The sequence below is a fragment of the Cygnus olor genome, chromosome 19 (genome assembly GCF_009769625.2).
Source record: "Cygnus olor isolate bCygOlo1 chromosome 19, bCygOlo1.pri.v2, whole genome shotgun sequence".
NCBI classification, from domain to species: domain Eukaryota; kingdom Metazoa; phylum Chordata; class Aves; order Anseriformes; family Anatidae; genus Cygnus; species Cygnus olor.
In genome coordinates, this window is record NC_049187.1 from 10,233,506 (window position 1) to 10,251,283 (window position 17,778).

The following is a 17,778-nucleotide window of genomic DNA, read 5'->3' on the forward strand; positions in this document are numbered from 1 at the left end:
ATGGAATCAGTTCCTTAGTCTGCAGCAGGAGAGAGAGTTTTAATGCGTGCTTAGGCTTTTCTCAAAGGCTCAAATCGTTAGGTCTGGAATTTTCCAAGGAATTTGAGGATAGTAGGTGCTCAGCATTAACAAAAGCCTCTGTGTGAACCCTCATTTCCTTTGAGCAAATCCAAAATGTACAATCTGTGAGATAACCTGAGGTAGTTACAAGACTAGGACATTCCATGTTAGTCTCCTGTGAGTTTCTGTTCTGAAAGCTGTGTTGTTATATCCCTGTATGTAAAAGATCTGCTGGGATGGAGTGTGATTAAATTTAAGTATGTATGAAGTAAATCTGTGAGATGTATTTGTAGTACATCTTGGACTTGGCTTAGAGTATGGATAAGTCTTTCAGCTGCTCTCTTGCTTTAATAGTACTGCTTGAGATATGAGGCAGAGCATGCTAGAGCAAAAGTTTATCACGTTATGGTGAAAAAACAGAATATGATAAAAAAAAATTAGCTTAATTAAAATGTTAAGACAAAAGTATTTTTTAATCAGCTTTAGTGATGAGTTAGTTAGTGTGATGTGGCCTAAGCTGTTTGCTCTACCGTGATCTTGCCGTATGGGCCTTCCATGTGCAGGTTAACTCTGTACGTGGCTGTCTCCAGAGGTGGTAACTCCTTAGAGTATAGCCTGTTTTATAGAAACGAGCACACTGTTTTTGTTCCAAGGTTGCAGAGTTTCTCCTTATCAACAGCTCATATGACAAATGTCTTGATTTTTGGCAAGGTTCTGTAGTGCTTCAGGTAGAATCACAGCCGCTGCGGACTCTCAGATGCCAGAAGGTGCAGAAGTGATGAGATTTGCAGCCTGCCAGATAGGAAGCAGAAACCCTCATGCAGAGTGCGCAGTTAGTGTAAAACCATGAATACATCAAAGTTGTGTGTTTAAACTCCCTGCTGTGAGCATCTGTTAATGCACAGAGTTGTCTGTGATCAGGGTAAGGGGGAGCCTCAGAGCCACGCTGATAAATGAACTTTGGGAGGTGACACTGGAATGATTCCTGATGAGGTTTTCTGATCTATTGTGTGGTCAGTTTATCCCACGTAGGGAAAAGAAAACTCTGCAGATTTCACTCAGCTTCTGTGCATGAGAAAAGGTAGTAAAATACTTGCTGAGATGAGGCTGAGAGCTGTGTTGCTATCAGCTTTCACAGTGTGAAAGTTTTTTATCAGTTCTTTTAGAATACTGTAGAAAACCATTGTGGTTTTGGCACAGTTCTTGGCTGACAAGAAAAGAGGGAAGTGACTTAATGTCTTCTGTGCCCTGAAGGCTTGTGCTAGTTTAAAGAAGTGGTTTTATGGTAATTTAATAACAATGTGCCAGATCAAATGGATAGGAAGAGGAGGAGAATGAAGGCTGTTACAGAGTAGTGTGCGTCTGAGCTCTCCACCTGCCCAGGACGTAGTAGGGCTGCTGCATAATCCCACTGAGAATCACTTGTGGAACAAGATCTCGTCTAGCAGGGAGCGGAAGGGACGGTGTTCCTAAGAGGTGATGGCTGTGCATCTCCTTAAAGTGCTTTTTGCATGGTATGGTGAAAACCCCAGCATGCCAGAGGGGCTATGGAAGCCCGTGCCAGACTTCTGTGAATTATGAATGAGATGACTGCTGCTAGCACAGACATGAACAGCAAACTGTAGAGCTCCTGGGTGCCGTCAGTCTCAGCAGTACAGTAACAGACTGCATTTAGAGTCAGGTAGCTGCTCAGCAGCCCGCTCTGAGCTCATTTGAATGTCTTTAGATGTTGCAGGTTCTGCTGGTTCACATGGTTAGGGCAGAGTGAGAAGGCCACTGGTAAGTAGCATAACTGGAAAGCTCTAAATCTTGTCCAAGTCTTCATTCATTTGTTCCCAGGGAGATCGGTGTAACATGTTTGAATTTAATTTATTCATCATCTTTCACTTGAACACTGCTTCGTTTTCCTAGTCTGAGTGTGCGCTAGTCTGGCCCGTTCTGTTGTTCTGTAAGTTTTGCGGGGAGGATGTTGTCTTTTCCTTCAGCTGTTTAATTTGTACTTTGCTCCAGTAATGAAACAAGGCGGTCATAGTCCCAGACAGCCCTGAGTAATCCTTATGCCCTTTGTGAACATAGCAAGCAAGGTGAGAGAATAAATAGAGCGTAAAATATCTTGAGATAGCTGCTCGGACATGCAGCCCAGCCTTGGTGGACCAGTTCCATTGGGCTTCTGTTGGGTGTTGTAAACAGATGCCTCCTTTAAGGAGCTCAGCTGTATGCAGAGAAAAATGAGAGAACGAGAGATTGGTATAAGGGCAAAGAAGTTGTGATGCTCAGCTTTCTGTACAGCTAGAGCCATGAGGGACAGGTTTTATTTATTTATTTTATTTTATTTTTTTACATTGTGGTATCACTGGCATGGTTTATTGATTTCTGTGCCTTCCGTCTCCAGGTACAAAGCTGTTGTGTAGGAGCAATCACTCCTCAGCCAGGCACAGCGCAGGCAGGGCTCTGCTTTCGCTCTTCCTGAGATAAATTGACCTGAATGAGACCTGGCAGGTGGAGCTGAGGCTTGCAGACTGGCTCCTGGCTTTCTCTGAAGCACCTTTCCTCTCAGACCACACAGAAACAGAGCCCTCCAAGTCACTTTGGACCAGGCTACTTGTCTGGGGTTTTAAACCTTTCATCCTAACCAGCATAAGAAAGGTTTTTTGAATAACTGTATTAACAGTAGATGTGACAGACAGTAGATGGAGAAAGCTCTCTTCATACTTCCTCCGGTCACTGGGACTTGTCTCACCTTTGTCTTTCAGATTTGTTTATTCATTGCCGAAACTGAGGCACCCACAGATCTCTGCAGTCCCCAGGCTGCAGGCACAGGAAGCTGTATATCTTCAGCATTTAACAGCATCTTACATTAAAACCGGGATAACTGACCTGCATTTTGCAACTCGTAGCCCTGTCCCCAGGCTTCCTTTGTGCTGCATGCAGTGATTCTGCTACGCCAAGCCCTGCAGTGTCACAATGTAGGAGTCTGAAACTGCTTTGCAGGGCAACGTCATTTGATTTACTTGAGCTGTAGTTTGTCTTCTGCTGTAACCAGAATTGCCCAGTTTAAAAAAAATCCTTTTTGAATAACTTATAATGAGCAGGGGGCTGAGTCTGTTCTTCCTGCAAGCAGGACATCCCATCTTTGGTGTGTGTCAGCACCTAAGGAAGGGGCAGTAGAGGGAAGTGTGAGTTGCGCTAGGGTGTGTGACCCTTTTTGGGGATCCAAAGGCCTCTTTAGGTTTTTGCTCTGTGTTCGTATCTGGAGCAATAAAGGGCCTTTTTGTACTGCTGTGACAGGAGCGCACGCAGGCTTTTTGTACCTTTACAGATCTGCTGGGACATATAACCCAAAGCGGGGATGAATCCAGGGCCCTGAAAATGTTAGCAGCTCCAGTTTATTTCAGTGGAGTGTACTAAGGACTGGGCTGAAAAAAGGGAAAGATAGTTTACAGCTTGGTAAGAGGGAAAGAGCTCTTTCTAGCTGACTTGCTGGAACTCAATCTGCAGCAGAGGACCAAAGTCAGCATTAAGTGGTGAGCAATTAAGCGAGGTGACATTTCTCTTCTCACAGCAGGGGTGCTGTTCAGAAAGAATTGGTGCTAGCTTGGCAGAGGGGACAGGCATGGTGAAGAAATTACAGTTGTGACTTATTGACAGCTAGCCCTGTGAGGATGGGTGGTACTTGAGTAAGCCTCAAATTCTGGTCGGGAGTTGTGCAGCGGTGAGGGAGATTGCGCGGCACTGGGGAGAGCAGGGGCTCGGTGGTGGGCCTGATGCAGAGTGCAGAAGTTGTATGGAGGATGACGTTTCGAGCGCTACATTGGCATCCAGTGGGTAGCTCCATGGTCGGGCTTCTTGCGTGCTCCCTGTGCAACAATACGGGTTGCTCCCATGCTTACGTCTGCAGTGAGTGACACGTGGGGGCTGTAACCAAGCTGCCTGTCTCTGCTGGCAGGGAGGCGTGGCTCAGACTGCTGGCTTTGGAAGTTTTCAGAGACCTGAATGCCGAACCAAGAGCCTTCTGATTTTTGTCAAGGAAACCTGGCAGCATGAGTTGTGTTCTAGCAGGTTTGTGGAAGGTATCTGTGAGCCTGGGGAAGATAGACATCCTTGTTTGAGGCACTGTCAAGATCTCTACTTCCACTCTGCATTAACTGCTTTTCCTTACCATTTTCCAGTTCTCTTGAAACAGACCAGCATTAGAGGAGACCACTGTGAGGGATGGCTGCTGTACACAGGCTGTAAGCGTGCTTTTGAGTAAATAGGAGCCTTCAGCATCCCCACTGCCTGGGACAAAAATTTGCAGCTGGGACCTGTTCTGTATTCATGAGGAAAGGGAACTGATGCCTGGATAAATCAAACTGCATCAATAAATTAAGAGGCAGTAGGACACAGAATGTGCGTTATTTGTTGTTGTGTGTTTATTGCACAGTGAGACTAGAGCTGGTTCTCTGAATTTTGGGGCAGGTTTAGAGATGCATCAGGCCACGTGGAAGCGACAAGCTGGGTTGCTAGTTACATGGACATCAGTCAATAAATCATTTATTCAGTTTTGTCTGTATCAAATACAGTGTTTCAAGGTGATGCTGATTGCAGCAAGAGAAACCGGGCTTCCTGCTCATTAAGTGGCTGGTTCTTGCCGCATGGTCCCTTCGGTGCTGTGCCCGCAAGGGACGGGGCTGGTGCAGTCCAGCGACTGTGGGCTGCTGAAGAGTTCCCTGCCTGCCTTCAGCCACAGCTTGGTGGCACTGGGTGCTGGCGTGGTAAAGACATTGCGTTATCCTGAGAGAAAGCAGACAGACTTGGGTGCTCGTTTGTGGTTCCTTTTGGTTGTTTGGTGGGGAGTAGGTGGAGCAGTACTGTGTGCATGGGGCCACGACGAGCAGCCTTCTGTTCTAAGCAAGGCTCTGTGCAGCCGCCTCGGCAGATTCAGGTTAGCTACAGCAGGACAGAAAACATCAGTTGGTGACCTCAGGCAGTTTCACAGGGAGGAAAGATGGCGTGCTAGCCTCCCTTATTGATCTGGAACCAAATCGTACTGCTCCTCCCGTGTGCCACTCTCCTGTCTACCCCTTGTTTCATTCCTCTGAAGCCACAGCTATCCGCCAGCTCCTGGAGCGGGCCCAGTGCATTTCTTTAGCTGGCACTGAACAGCACTTGTCAGGCTACGGCTGAAGAGCTGTCGGCCTTCCTGGCACCTCTGCGATGCTAATCCTTAGGTAGCTTTCTGAATGACCTCTCAATAAGCCAGCCGGCACTAAGCATGTACAGAGGCACGGTATGATGCCAATACATAGGGTAAAGCGGGCCTCTGTTTCAGCCAAGTGTTAATGGTGTTTTCTTAACTAAGGCCGGTTCTTTATGGCTTTTACTTGCTAAATATTTGATGCAGCTCTGCATTTTAAAAGGAAACATGGTTTAGTCAGTTTTGGCACAGGGGTCCCTCAACAGCTCGTGTGCACAACTGACTGGTTTGCCTCACAACAGCAGACTCAGGTGGCTGCCCGCTGTGTTGTTGAGAACAGGAGTCACACACCGAGTCTTACTCCCATTGCCATACATGCTAAGCCGTGGGTTTCCACAATTCTCATGTTTGAGAGCGCTCTCAACTATAGTCAGCTCACAGTGGTTTTAAAACCTTCCTCGAGGTTGAGCTCCTCTGAATTTGATTAATGAGCTCTGCACTTAGACTTGAAAAGCTGAATTACAGACCATAAAAAGACTTTGAAGGAAAGGTTAAGGCCATCTGATAAAACGCCTTCTCTATGTTGGTTTCTAGACTAAAAGCGTGTTCTCTAACTGCAGGCACCTGGACATACGCATGTTCAGTAAATCCTGCCGTGGGATGCAGCCTCAAGCAAACAGGCACACAGTTCTCCCACTGTCCTCAGCTGGGCCTTCAGTGGCCCTGCACAGGGAAGTGCCTTGGGTTTGCTCCAGACCTCAGAGGGCAAACCAGGACCACAGGAATTGAATGTTCTAGGAAATGCAGTGAAGGGAGGGGAACGAGAATAGAAGTTTGAGAAAGAACTTCACTGGGTTTTCATTTGTACAATTTATATTTTAAGAAAATAAGCATCCCATTTTACCAATTAACTACATGCTAGAAAATTAATGTTTTTATTCTGCAGTACAACTTGCTTTCCTGGCTAGTCTCATTGCAGCCTTTCCTGAGCTTTTCTGTTACTGCTTCCACTGGCTAACACCAAGCAGTATTTTTGTGCAGCAGCCCTTCACAACGTCAGTGCGTGTCAGACATTAGTCCTGCATACTTTATTCACCTTTGTGAAGGAAGGCATTCCGCTCAGTACAGACGGTGTAAATGTGCTTTACGTTTCCATCTCTAAGACACAGCTTTGCTAACAGTTGCCTCTGATAAGTCCGTAGCCCTGGAAGCCTGTCTTAGCCTCCTGCCTAAAGCAGAACAGACTTCTGTGGTTTGGCTCCCCAGGCTTCAAAAAATCCTTAAAGCCAGTTTCCTCACTGAAGACAAAAATAATAATTAAAAAAAGAGTCATAAGGACATAATTCCCGTTTACAGAGATAAGCCTTTATTGTGTGCTATTGGAAGCAAATGGGACATGGTTATGGTTTTATATACAGAGAAGTCCGTAGCATTGGGTTACAATCAGTGGCAAATGAATTAAGATTACAGTGCAAATATCGGTGTTGTGTACAGTTCAGAACAGTGGCTGGCATATAAACCACAACACAGAAGCCAAATGAAGCCAAGTGTACTGGGTACAGCATCACATGAGGAAGCAACTTCATGTCCAAAGAGCATTCCAGTTACTTTACATTTGCAGGCTTTTTTAGCTAGTGAGTACATACAGCTCACTTTATTAAAAATATTTAAGATGCCTCCTGATTTGTAAAGTATTCTGTAATTAGACCACAAGGATCTCTTGTACTTCATTTGGAAATTTATTTCTGAGTAACTTCTTTTGAGAGGGAGATTTATTAGGAAGGAAGATGGAATTGTCCACCATATTACTTATTTATGGAATTTGGTGATAGGATTTAAGGTTTAGATAGTTCAAAGGCCATATTTTGTATTATTCAATATCATACATAATATTAGTGTAAAAATAAACGCTCTGTACTCTATGGATAATTAAGTCCATCTGGTGGCTGCAGGTCAGACCTCTCTATTGGTGAAAGAGATTTATAAAAATAGTCCTTTTCTTTAATGTTTACTATGCTGACCCACAAAGGAAAAGTGAAATTCATTCAAGTCTAGAAACAGAAATACAGTACAAGTGATTTATAGAATTGCATTCCTTCCCTCTGCAAACTTGCTGAGCATGAAACGCTGCCCCAAAGCACTGCCTCAGTCTTTTTCTTGTCTTGTAGGAGTAACTGTCATCAGAAAAGAAGCATTGCACTGCATTGCCAGATTTCCTGTCTGCCTTGCAGTATGCATACTCTTAGCAGTGATCTGCCGCCAGATGACCCTTTGTTTAAAAAAATTCTTCAGATGGATTGGTGGTGGTAGTTTGGGTTACACAAGGGGGATATTTTAGCCCAAATTAGCAGTAATTGTTTGAACTGATTAGACGGACGGTGAACAGTGGATGGAAGCTCAACCATTTGGAAAAAAAGGCTTGTAAGATGAGTTGGACTTGGAAGACACCAACCTTTCCTCAAAGTCGCCAGCTTCACATCTCCTTCCCATAGATGTCCTCATTAAAGGGCAGGAGTTTTGGCGGTACAGGTTTCATGCTCAACTTTGTCACTAAGACCTGGGTGGGACTTGAGAAAGCATACAGCCCACCGGGGGTTGCGCTGCTGTGTTACTGCAGCGCTTCTGATGGGTGCCCCCACAGCAGTGCTGCTCTGAGAAGTGCAAGTGTCCCAGAACGCCTGGGCCAGCTGGAGGACAGGTGACATTCTGCAGTGGAAGCAGTAGTTAAGCACCAGTTGTTGGCCCCTGCAGAGGCTTGAGAGGAGAACAGAATTGCTTTGCGGAGAGCTCATCGACCTAAAAAGCTTAGTCAGTTTGATCAATAAATACTGCTCTAGGGTTAGGATCAGAAATAAGACACTGCTCTGTGGAACTGGAAGACGGCGTCAACTTCCTTTCTTTTCTGGCCAAAAGGAGACTATCTGTAAAACACTCATCCTTAAGGGCCTTTGTGTTACCTGGTTTGTAACTCACTAAGCACGTATGGATGTACCTGTCTCTTTTTTTCAGGGAAGAATAGGTATATGACTGGACAAAGCTTCAAGGCTTTTTTCTGGTTTTTGTTTTTGATTTTTTGGATTTTTTTGTGTAGTTTTTTTAAAAACAAACAAACATCTGTTTGGTGTTGTGTTGTCCCTGAAGGCATATTTACCCACTCTTAAATTATGCAGCATTGCCCAGAGAATGGCTCTGTATAGTAGAATATGCTCTCAGCAGTACAGCCTCCATTTTCGTCCAGTACATTTCCATGCAATACATGTTATTGGAAAACTACACTTGTCTTTATCCTGTTACTTTGAGCAGGGAAGCAGGGATACTAGTTTGAAAACACAGGAAATAATCTGTGTGGTACAGTTGTTTCATTATTAAATTCATATCACTGCTAAATTTCCAAAAGCTGACTACTGTTCTTCAGCGCACAGCTATTCTGCTTTGAGTAGTATCACTTTGCAACTGCTTATAAACAGCCCTTTGTGGAAATAATGAAGGAATAATACTTGTTTCTACACTAAACACATTTTACTTTGTTACAGGATGATCTTGCAGAACTATAACTTATACTGGGAGTGCAGGAATACACACATTTCCATATGCATAGATCATTAAATTGTAACAGTGCCAGTAGTAAAGCAAACCTGCCAAGATGTTCTGTTCCTCTTAATTAAGCTTGATTTATATGTGCCTGTTGACTGAAGATGCAAGTTGGTGTCCACTGCTGAGATGACACGGTACCCTGAGTAACTTTGTGTTGATTATGCTTATAGAAGCTTGTGCTTTTCTAAGAACATAGAAATGAGCACAAAGAAAATAAATAAGTACGTCAGATTGTTTCCATGGAACACTGTTAATCAACTTACTTGCAGCAGCTTCGAAGCACAAAGCTGAAACTTACCTTCCGCTCTACTGCCTTAGAAAAAGATCTGTGCTATAATTAACTCCCTTGTAGCTTAAAAAATAGAGGCAGCTAGAATGTCAAAATAAGCTTTTCTGGTAAGATGAACTGATCTTGTCATAACTAGTTATGCCAGTATTAGTGACCTGCAGTATGTACATTACAACATGTAGTAGTGGGAGCAGTATCAGCTTTCCCTTGTTACCGTGCTGCTCTTTTCAAAGCAGGTTGTCTAGAGTACTGTGGTCATCGTATCAATAAGTTACTAGTATTCCTTTAGAGAAAACTACTACTAGTATTCCTTTCCCTGCCAAAATTCATTTGCATGCTTTATATACTGCATGGAGGAGTCTCCCTGTTGCGGATAGCGCTGCATCAGCAAATACAATTTTAAACTACAAGAGGGTAGCTTTAGATTAGATATAAAGAAGGGGCTTGGAGTATCCTGGTCTGGTGGGAGGTGTCCCTGCCCACGGCAGGGGGTTGGAATTAGATGATATTTAAGGTCCCTTCCAACTCAAACTGTTCTGTGATTCATTGGATTGCTCCTATTCCTCCTCTTTCCAACCTGTACCTGTTTATTGAAGCAGGAAAAAAGTATAATCTGCTCTAGCAGATTTTTAGCTTGTAATATGGGTAGCTTAAATCTCTTACCTAATTTCTTACAAGCTATTGGAAAAACAATACCTCTTCCTCATTGCTCTTAGTGTACTAAGGCTGCTGATTTACCACAATAGACAAACCTCCTATTTTTTCCAGAGACTGTATTTATGGCCTTGGAAAAGGCAGTGGAACTTTCCCTGCAACTTCCTTGTCTGCTTAACCTAAGACTGGAGAAGAGCACTCTACCTTCATTGTTTTCTTCTCTCTCTCTCTCTCTTTTGCCTCAGTCCATTCTACCAGGACCAGGTGCATTCAGCAAGCAAATGTGTGTTCAAGTAGAAGCTGTGCTACACCTTGCAAACTGCAAAGCAGCATAAGGCACCTGGAGCTTCTAGATTCAGGTAAGAGGGAGGAATGAGGCTTAAGTCCCCATGCTGTTTTGGACTTAAACATTAACTGCAAATCTGACTCATTCCAAGCCCCCTGTACCAGTGGATAAAGGATAATCGACTACATTCTATTAATACCCTTCTAAACTACATTCAGTTAATACCTTCTAGTGCAATTTGTTCTAGTAAAGATAAGAGTCCATAGGTTTTCACAAACACACACTTCTGGCCAGTTTGATGTTTACTTACACAGCATAGAAGAGATTGTACCTTTATCTCATTGCCACAAACCTTTGAAGTTGGAAATTGGATACATTCAGTCTCAATTTGTAGTTAAAAATTTTATATACTCTTTAAATTCTTCAGGTTTTGTTTATCAGTGGATTATTAATTAAACATGCAGGAGAGCTCACACTGAGAAGGCTTGTCCTTGCTACAGTTTCTGTAGCCTAGCTTGATGACTTCTCTTAAAATACACTTACCCACTAAACTACCTGTGGTACAGTATAGATAACATTAGATTGTACAGAGTTAAGGCACCAAATACAAGTTAAAACAACATACAACATAAGAAATTTGATTTAGAACTGCACATCTCCACTTAGCACTTTAGATCACTCAACTCCTCTTAAGTGTCAAGGTAAGCATTTAGTCTGAATGTTTTCACATAGCCACAGGAATTGGAGAAAAAAATACTGAATTTAAATCTTAATATAAGATGAACTTTTTTTTATTAAAAAGCTCACAGAACTTCTTTTAATAAGGTATTGCACTGCCTACACAGTATTAGACAGGTCTAGCAGAAAGAGCATCTTCTCTCCTAGAAAACACCAGACTAGAGGAACAGGTCTGTATGTATCCCACTCATGCTGTTTTATTATCTTGAGCATCAGCTGCACGTAAGTAACTGAATCACTCCTGTTTCTGTGAGTACAATGGGAAACAGGAAGATGTTTTGGGGCACTAAAGAACCTGCACACAGATAGGTATGGAATTAGATGAGAGAAGTTAAGCTAAGGAGACATAACTTCAGGGGTTAATTAATAAAGCAGCTTTGTGGTGTGAATTCTCTTAATGTCAAACACTTAATTACCAGCTTAAGTGGTTAATGTTCAAAAGAAAATAGAGGTGAAAACTGCTGCCACAACCTGTAAGTGTGGGACTCCAGTGCTGAGTTTCTTCAGTGAATTGCTCTAAAATGACTGTGACAGAATTTCCACTTTACAGTAGGGCTCAGTTTCACAGCAAACCAGATCTGCTAAAACAGAAGGCTGGAACCAATGAACTGTTAGACAAGCTGTCTATATTCTAAGGATAGCAGCTGCAACTATGATATACCTTTGCATCTCTTTAAACAAGTCAGCAAAGTATCTAATTTTTCCGTAGTTTTTTCCAGCAGGACGCTTGAGAGGGTCTGTGTCCTGAAAATTCAAGCTCAGTTACTGGTTCTTAAGACAGTACAACTGTACTTAACAGAACTTCTCTGTAAGGCCAGCAGAGACCTCATTTTCATTCTTTTGTTGCCAGAGGAGAGGCCCCAGTGTGATTCATGACTGAGAACAGCAGTCTGAACTTTATATTTGTGTATCTCATCATGTATCCAAAAGAGTCTGCCCTGGCAGAGTTCTTGTGCTGTTTCCCAGAGCCTCAGGAAGTAGGAGCCTTTTTTTGTAAGCTGCTTATGTGACTTGGAACTCATTTGAAGGTGGAAGACATATTTTTCCCTTTATTTATTAGCAAGCAACTGACTACAGAGAATTTATCTAAAGGCACTAAGTTCTAATACAGAATGATTGTATTGTATTGCCTACAGAGCAAAGGATGCAGAGGGAAACTTGGAATTTTGTCTAAGACTGAAATACTATAATGTTGTGCTAGCTCTTAATTTACACAGTTCTGGTGAGATGTTTGGGAATCTCATCACTAGACTGTGATGACCCATGGACTCTTGTAGTACAGATGGAGAATTAAAAATGAAGCAAGGGACCCGTGTGCTTCTACACTTTCTGTCAGAGATCAGTGACTGAAAACACAGGGACTGTCAGACTCGTTCTCCAAGGACATTGCTGGATTGGATCAAGGATAGTACATTGAAGCTGCTCACATTTATTGCTATCTTGGCATTTTAGAATTGCCAGGAGATTGATGTCCCGTAGTTGAACAGCCAACAAACGAGATTTTTTTCCTGGAACACCTGAAAAGTCTTCATGCCACTCCTCCTTCATTTTCTACTTCCTATTAATGCAAGAAACTTGTGGTCAGGGAAATTTCTCTTAGTAGTCCAATGAAAGGAAAAAGGCACAAATAATCTTAGAATTAAGACAAACATTAAATCTATTTTTTTCTGCCAGAAGGCAAGTATTCTTAAAGAAGGAGTACTAGTGCCCTTTCAAGTGATCAGAGATACCAGAATACTTCTCACAGATGTTTGCACATGAGTAAAAATAGTCCATTGGCACATTAATAAGTTTCTAGGAAAACTTGTTCCCTAAAGCTTTTCATTGGCTGATTAGAAATTCTCAACAATCTAGAAACAGCTACATAAAGATTCTGTAACTTTAGAGACTTGGTTATTTACTGGGACGCTAGAGAAGATCAGAAAAGGCAGCGGGAAGCACTCACAGAAACTAAGGTATGCTGCTCCAGTGAAACTTAGGGCAGCAGGGTTTACAGCACATTAACTGGGAGCCACGACAATTGCTGAATCATCTAATTAACTCACATTGGCTGCATGACAGCAAATTAGACAGATTAGGAACCACCTACCCAGGCACTAAATTGCCTTTGTGAGGGCTGGATTGTGTACTGTGTCCAACAGAAACTGCTTGGGCAACAGAGGCCGTGTGTTACACAGTCCCTTCATGGGTATAGGCTGGCCTCCATCCGTATGGCTCAATGCCCAGGAATAAGGTCACCATGTTCCAGCTCCAGAATGCACACTTAAAGAAGACAGCAAGCACTGGCAGAGAGAGGATACGATGGCAGGAAGCATCATGTGCCATGCTTTCAGCTCGCCAAGTCCTTTCACAGTCATTCAACCCTGGTGCTTTAACATAAAGGCTTTCAAGCAAAGGATGGTGATGGAATTATGTCTCAAAAGGTTTAGGCAGATTTTTCTATGGTGTTTGTATCATGTACAATTGAGACACTAGCTCAAGATAACACTTTTCTTCCAAAGCGATCTGGTTGCCTTAAACCCGTCTGTAGACAGAACATGCCTGTAGAAATTTCATGTGGCTGGCAAAGTAGGATTTAAGTTCCCTTGTTAAATATGTTATTTCTTCAAAAGTCACAGTTTCCTATCCGGGAAAATGACAACCATTCCAGCTGCCACTCAACCATCAGGAAGAAAAATGCTGAGGTATGGTTAGCAGTATACTGTACTTAGAGGTTTCCATCTGTGAAGACTGCTGTCCTGCACGGCCACTTCAGATACCAATCTGACAACTCAACAGGCTGCTTATACATTTCTCCCTCACATGGTTCCAGAAAATCCAATCTGTTAGAAAGGGAAATCCACTGTGTGTGATTGTGGATTTGTATGCCAGAACAGCTAAAAGCAAATAAACGCTATTGGAACAATGGAACAGCCTGTGTTTTAATCTCGCAATTCTGTAAATAGCCTCACTTCCCTCCATGTCAACCAGCCAGGCCACCCAAGCTCACATTTATTCGTCCAAAGTCAATGTTAATGCCATTCATCTCCAGTCCAGGTAACCCACTAAGCAGGTCAGTTTTTCATTGTAAAGCTCTGGTTTCTTTTAATCCTTTAAGTGCCAGACATCATCTCCCAAAATATATACTGGCATCTGGTTAGCTAAAACTAGAGTTAAGGTGGGAAGTGAATAGATACAGACTTTCCCGAGTGTCCTATTTATATGTAGTAGTTGAAAGGAACTTTTTCAGAATTCTTTTCCATGAACCAGAAATTCCAACTGTAAAATATTTTTGCTTCACATAAATGGTACTGCAGAATTGGCAAAGATAGCAGCAGCTACACAAAGCACATGGAACCAGGTTTCCACATTGACTGCTGCATATATCCAGAAAGACAAAGCTCGGTAGCCATCAAATAGCAGACCTCAATCTCACAGAAGAGGCACTTCAGACCATTCTCTTAGTGAGGTGGATTTTAAAAGGAAACCTGCAAGTGTTATAGGCAAAAGAAAGCAGTTTCTAATTCTGCCTTAAAACAGTGGCTGTTGCAACATTGATCAAGTAGATGTTATCCAACTCACTCATCAAATAATAGCCTGGTATTTTGGTTTGGTTAAAACCTACTGGTTAGAATGCAGTCCGTAACAGTTCTCTCAAATGCCAATGTATTAGGCACTTGTGGAACCTACATGAAAGATGTTTCAGAACATGTGAATGTTTTGCTCAAGTACCACCGTGAATGAGACAGTCCTAGGAAGTCTTAGCACCCACAGTAGAGTCTTGTCACTGATTCCACATGGCTTCAAAACCAGGATTTAGGAGTTTTAAGTACAACATGTACTTCATGTCAGGAAATGGTGTCCATCCTACTGCGAAGGCGTGCAGCAAAGTCAAGGGGACAATTTTTGGCCATAAGTGTTTGCCTACTGAGCAAAAATATACCAAAGAAATTTAGTATCTTTTCATTGAAAAAGAGGAGGAGAAGATCCAAGAAAGTGAAAATGTCAAAAAAGCAGAAGGGCAGAATGCTTACGATTGTAAGAGTTAAGAGGGTAATGACAGAAAAATATGGAAATACACAGTCAAAACAGTGCTGATGAAAACCAATACAAATGGATTAAGCTGCCAAATCCAGGCCACAAAGAGAGAGATCAAAGAAGTCAACAAGACATTTTATTAATCAGTCCTTGAACTGGACAGATAAGCTGCTTGTCAGACTGTCATCAGTTAAACCTACAAAAGGAATACTCAAGAGAAGTTCATTATAATGTGCCTTAACGTTGCCGTGAAGCATATAAAACACTGTCTTTCAGAGGAAACAGAGCAGCCTGCTGCTCCACTATCAGGATTGCTTTGCCTTACAGGCTGAACAAATAATTGAATATTAAGTGAGCTTCAGACCAAACCCTATATTTATACCTCGAAGATAACAGCAGATGAAAATCTGCACCACCAAACAGAAAGGTCATTCTGATGGCTCATCAATTGCACCTGCAAATGTAATCAAACAGTTATGTGCTTTAGTGGGCAAGTCACTGGTAAAGTTCCTGAACTTAATTTCTCCAGGTGCAGATACATAGGCCACTTGCAAGATCGGGTTTCCTCCAACATTACTAAACCCAACAATATTTGACAGCTATTTTTCTACATCAACCTATGTATTTTATCCAGACATATCCTGAGTTATGGAGAACCTACACATGCAGTTATTTACTGAATTTGATATTTTCAGTATTGAAAAAGAAATATAGTTTATTTTTGCTGTTATATTTTGATGCAAAACAACAAGCTTTAGGCTTGATTTACTACATATTTCATACCAAGTATTTTTCTGTTTTACATCAGTATAAACTGTGATCAGTCAGGGTTTTTTAATGCTTTCATGTCTGAATTGAGACCCTAAAATGCTAATACATCATCAATCCCACCCTTTTCCTTTTTTTTTTTTTTCTTTTTTAATATAAAAGAGTTGTTTCCAGCAACTTCAAGTACTGCAGGTACTGCAGTTGTGCAGTACTGTGCTATGCAATCTTGCATAATGTAAGGTTATATAAATGCAAATTAAAAAACCAAGTATTTTAAAACTACACATATCATGTGCACCATATAAGTCATAATCCAAAATCATTTTACACCAAGTAAAATATCATCTAAAACATTTACTACAGAACTGAAAATAATTATTTACGGATGCCCCTATCTTAATTTCTAGCTTTAGAAAACTACAGCCAAACAATTTATTCATGCAGAGTTAAATCTTTTCCTGCCTGCCTTCCTCTCCTCCCACTGCACCCACAAGAGGAAAGCAAACCTGGCTGCTTCATGAATTAATTTGGCCTAATGTAATTTGATCTCTGCAGATTTAAACTCTAACATCATCAAAGTCTTTCATTCTCAGTTTGGAGTTCAGCTTTACTAGTTTAGGGAAATAATTTCTCTCTTGTTAGTTAGATAATACCACAAATTACACTTCACATTTTTATTTCACATAACGGTAACCATGGTATGGCTTTCAGTGCGGGCCATGGCCAGGCTTTAGTACCTACCTAAATGTTTTCCACAAGTATGCAAGGAATGCGGTGCCTGATACATAGCAGTATCAAAACAGCTTTTTAGGCTATGCTAGAGAAAGATATTTGAAGAACAGTCTGTTGATAAAACCAAACTATTTCTTAAAAGTGTTAAGAAATATATATATATTTTTAACTGAAACTGGAATATTTGAAGTGGCCTTGAAAAACATGAAGTTGGAATCCAAAACTGCATATTACTTGTTTGAATGTTTAGAGTTACACAAAACATAATAAAAATCTGCCATATACAAGATTGTCACAGGTATGTGAGATTTTTAGAAAAAATCAATAAAAATATTCTTTAAGCTTAAAATAAAATTTCTTACCTTTTACATCACGATCTCAGCTTACAGTCATTACATTTCTGCTTATTTTATACAAGTGCATATGGCTATGGAGGTCCGGAGAGAATGAGAATAAAGTGGTATTAACCTGCTGAAAATTGCTTAAAAGTCTTAACTGCAACATACAGATGTTCCAATACCATTTAAATAAACAAAGACATTTACCTTTCAGTTATTGCTGATTACTGATTCACAATCTCAGAATATCAACATACAAGTTTAAGAGAAAAAAAAAACAAACACACTAGTAAATTTAGAGAAGCGAGGATTTTGAATTGAAGATTTACCAAATAGTACAATTTCCTATCATTTGGTGATGATTTTAAGAGACACAGAAGAACTATTTCAAAGTCAAATTCAGGCCTACCCTTTTTGTGCCTCATATTAACGATGTGGTAAAGAAAGAGAGAGAGAGAGAAAGAATAACATTTAGTTATATTTTGGAGAAAAATAGACTATTTTTTCTTCCAGCTTTTTGCTACATTTCATGTCTGCTGACATGTACAATGGTACAAAGCACTACTGCTTCAAGAGTGACCATTGCAACTGTTCGTAGCAGTTTTTATAGGAAACATGCAAATACAGTCATAGTATTAAAATTCTGAAATACTTCAATAGTGAAAGTAAATGTGGGTTCACTGCTTAAAGCAAGCACCCTGCGAGGTTTAAAGTCTTGTTTTGTTGCCCCCCCCTTCCCTTCTAGTGTAAAGAAATAACCAGAAGTATATACACATCTATTGCTATGTACCCAAAGAAAGGACTGTGGCTTGAAGTAAGTATTGCTTTTCATTAAATGGAACAAAGTTCAAAAAGTGAGAAACACTTTTGAGAGAAAAAAGAAAAAAAAAAAAAACCTCAGATTCCATGTCTGAAGTTGAGAAACCTCAAAACGAGCCACTTTTGTTCTTGCTTTTAAGACATGTACAAAATGCCATTTGGAGCCACACAACCTGATGGTTCTAGAAGTCAGAGAAGAAATCTTGAGGGCCCAAGTGAATAATAAAAGGTGCGATGCTGAGAGGCTGGCAATAGGGACTGTCAATGAAAAAACCACCTACAGTGGGAAAAGAGCAGAGAAGCAAAA

The 17,778-nt window shown here is 41.4% G+C and overlaps 1 protein-coding gene and 2 long non-coding RNA genes across 14 annotated transcripts in view; 2 read left to right on the top strand and 1 right to left on the bottom strand.

Moving 5' to 3' along the window:
- The first annotated feature begins 2,398 nt into the window (after nucleotides 1–2,398).
- LOC121057330 lies at nucleotides 2,399–5,752 on the top strand. The gene is made up of 3 exons (XR_005813754.1): nucleotides 2,399–3,196; nucleotides 4,007–4,119; nucleotides 4,244–5,752. It is a non-coding gene; the product is annotated as an uncharacterized LOC121057330 (long non-coding RNA).
- Nucleotides 5,753–8,340: 2,588 nt separating this feature from the next.
- LOC121057335 (spermatid perinuclear RNA binding protein) overlaps nucleotides 8,341–17,778 on the bottom strand; it is a 69,551-nt gene continuing 60,113 nt past the window's right edge. For 5 of the 12 annotated variants that reach the window (XM_040531325.1, XM_040531319.1, XM_040531316.1 and 2 more), the window contains exon 18: nucleotides 16,753–17,748. In XM_040531325.1, the coding sequence (XP_040387259.1) occupies nucleotides 17,654–17,748 (95 nt within the window). In that variant the 3' untranslated portion in view covers nucleotides 16,753–17,653. The other 7 variants (XR_005813759.1, XR_005813757.1, XR_005813758.1 and 4 more) reach the window with 7 other exon arrangements.
- Nucleotides 10,060–17,778, top strand: part of LOC121057342 — a 35,614-nt gene continuing 27,895 nt past the window's right edge. The window contains exon 1 of the long non-coding RNA XR_005813764.1: nucleotides 10,060–10,132. This is a non-coding gene — a long non-coding RNA (uncharacterized LOC121057342). The remainder of the gene's footprint in view (nucleotides 10,133–17,778) is intronic.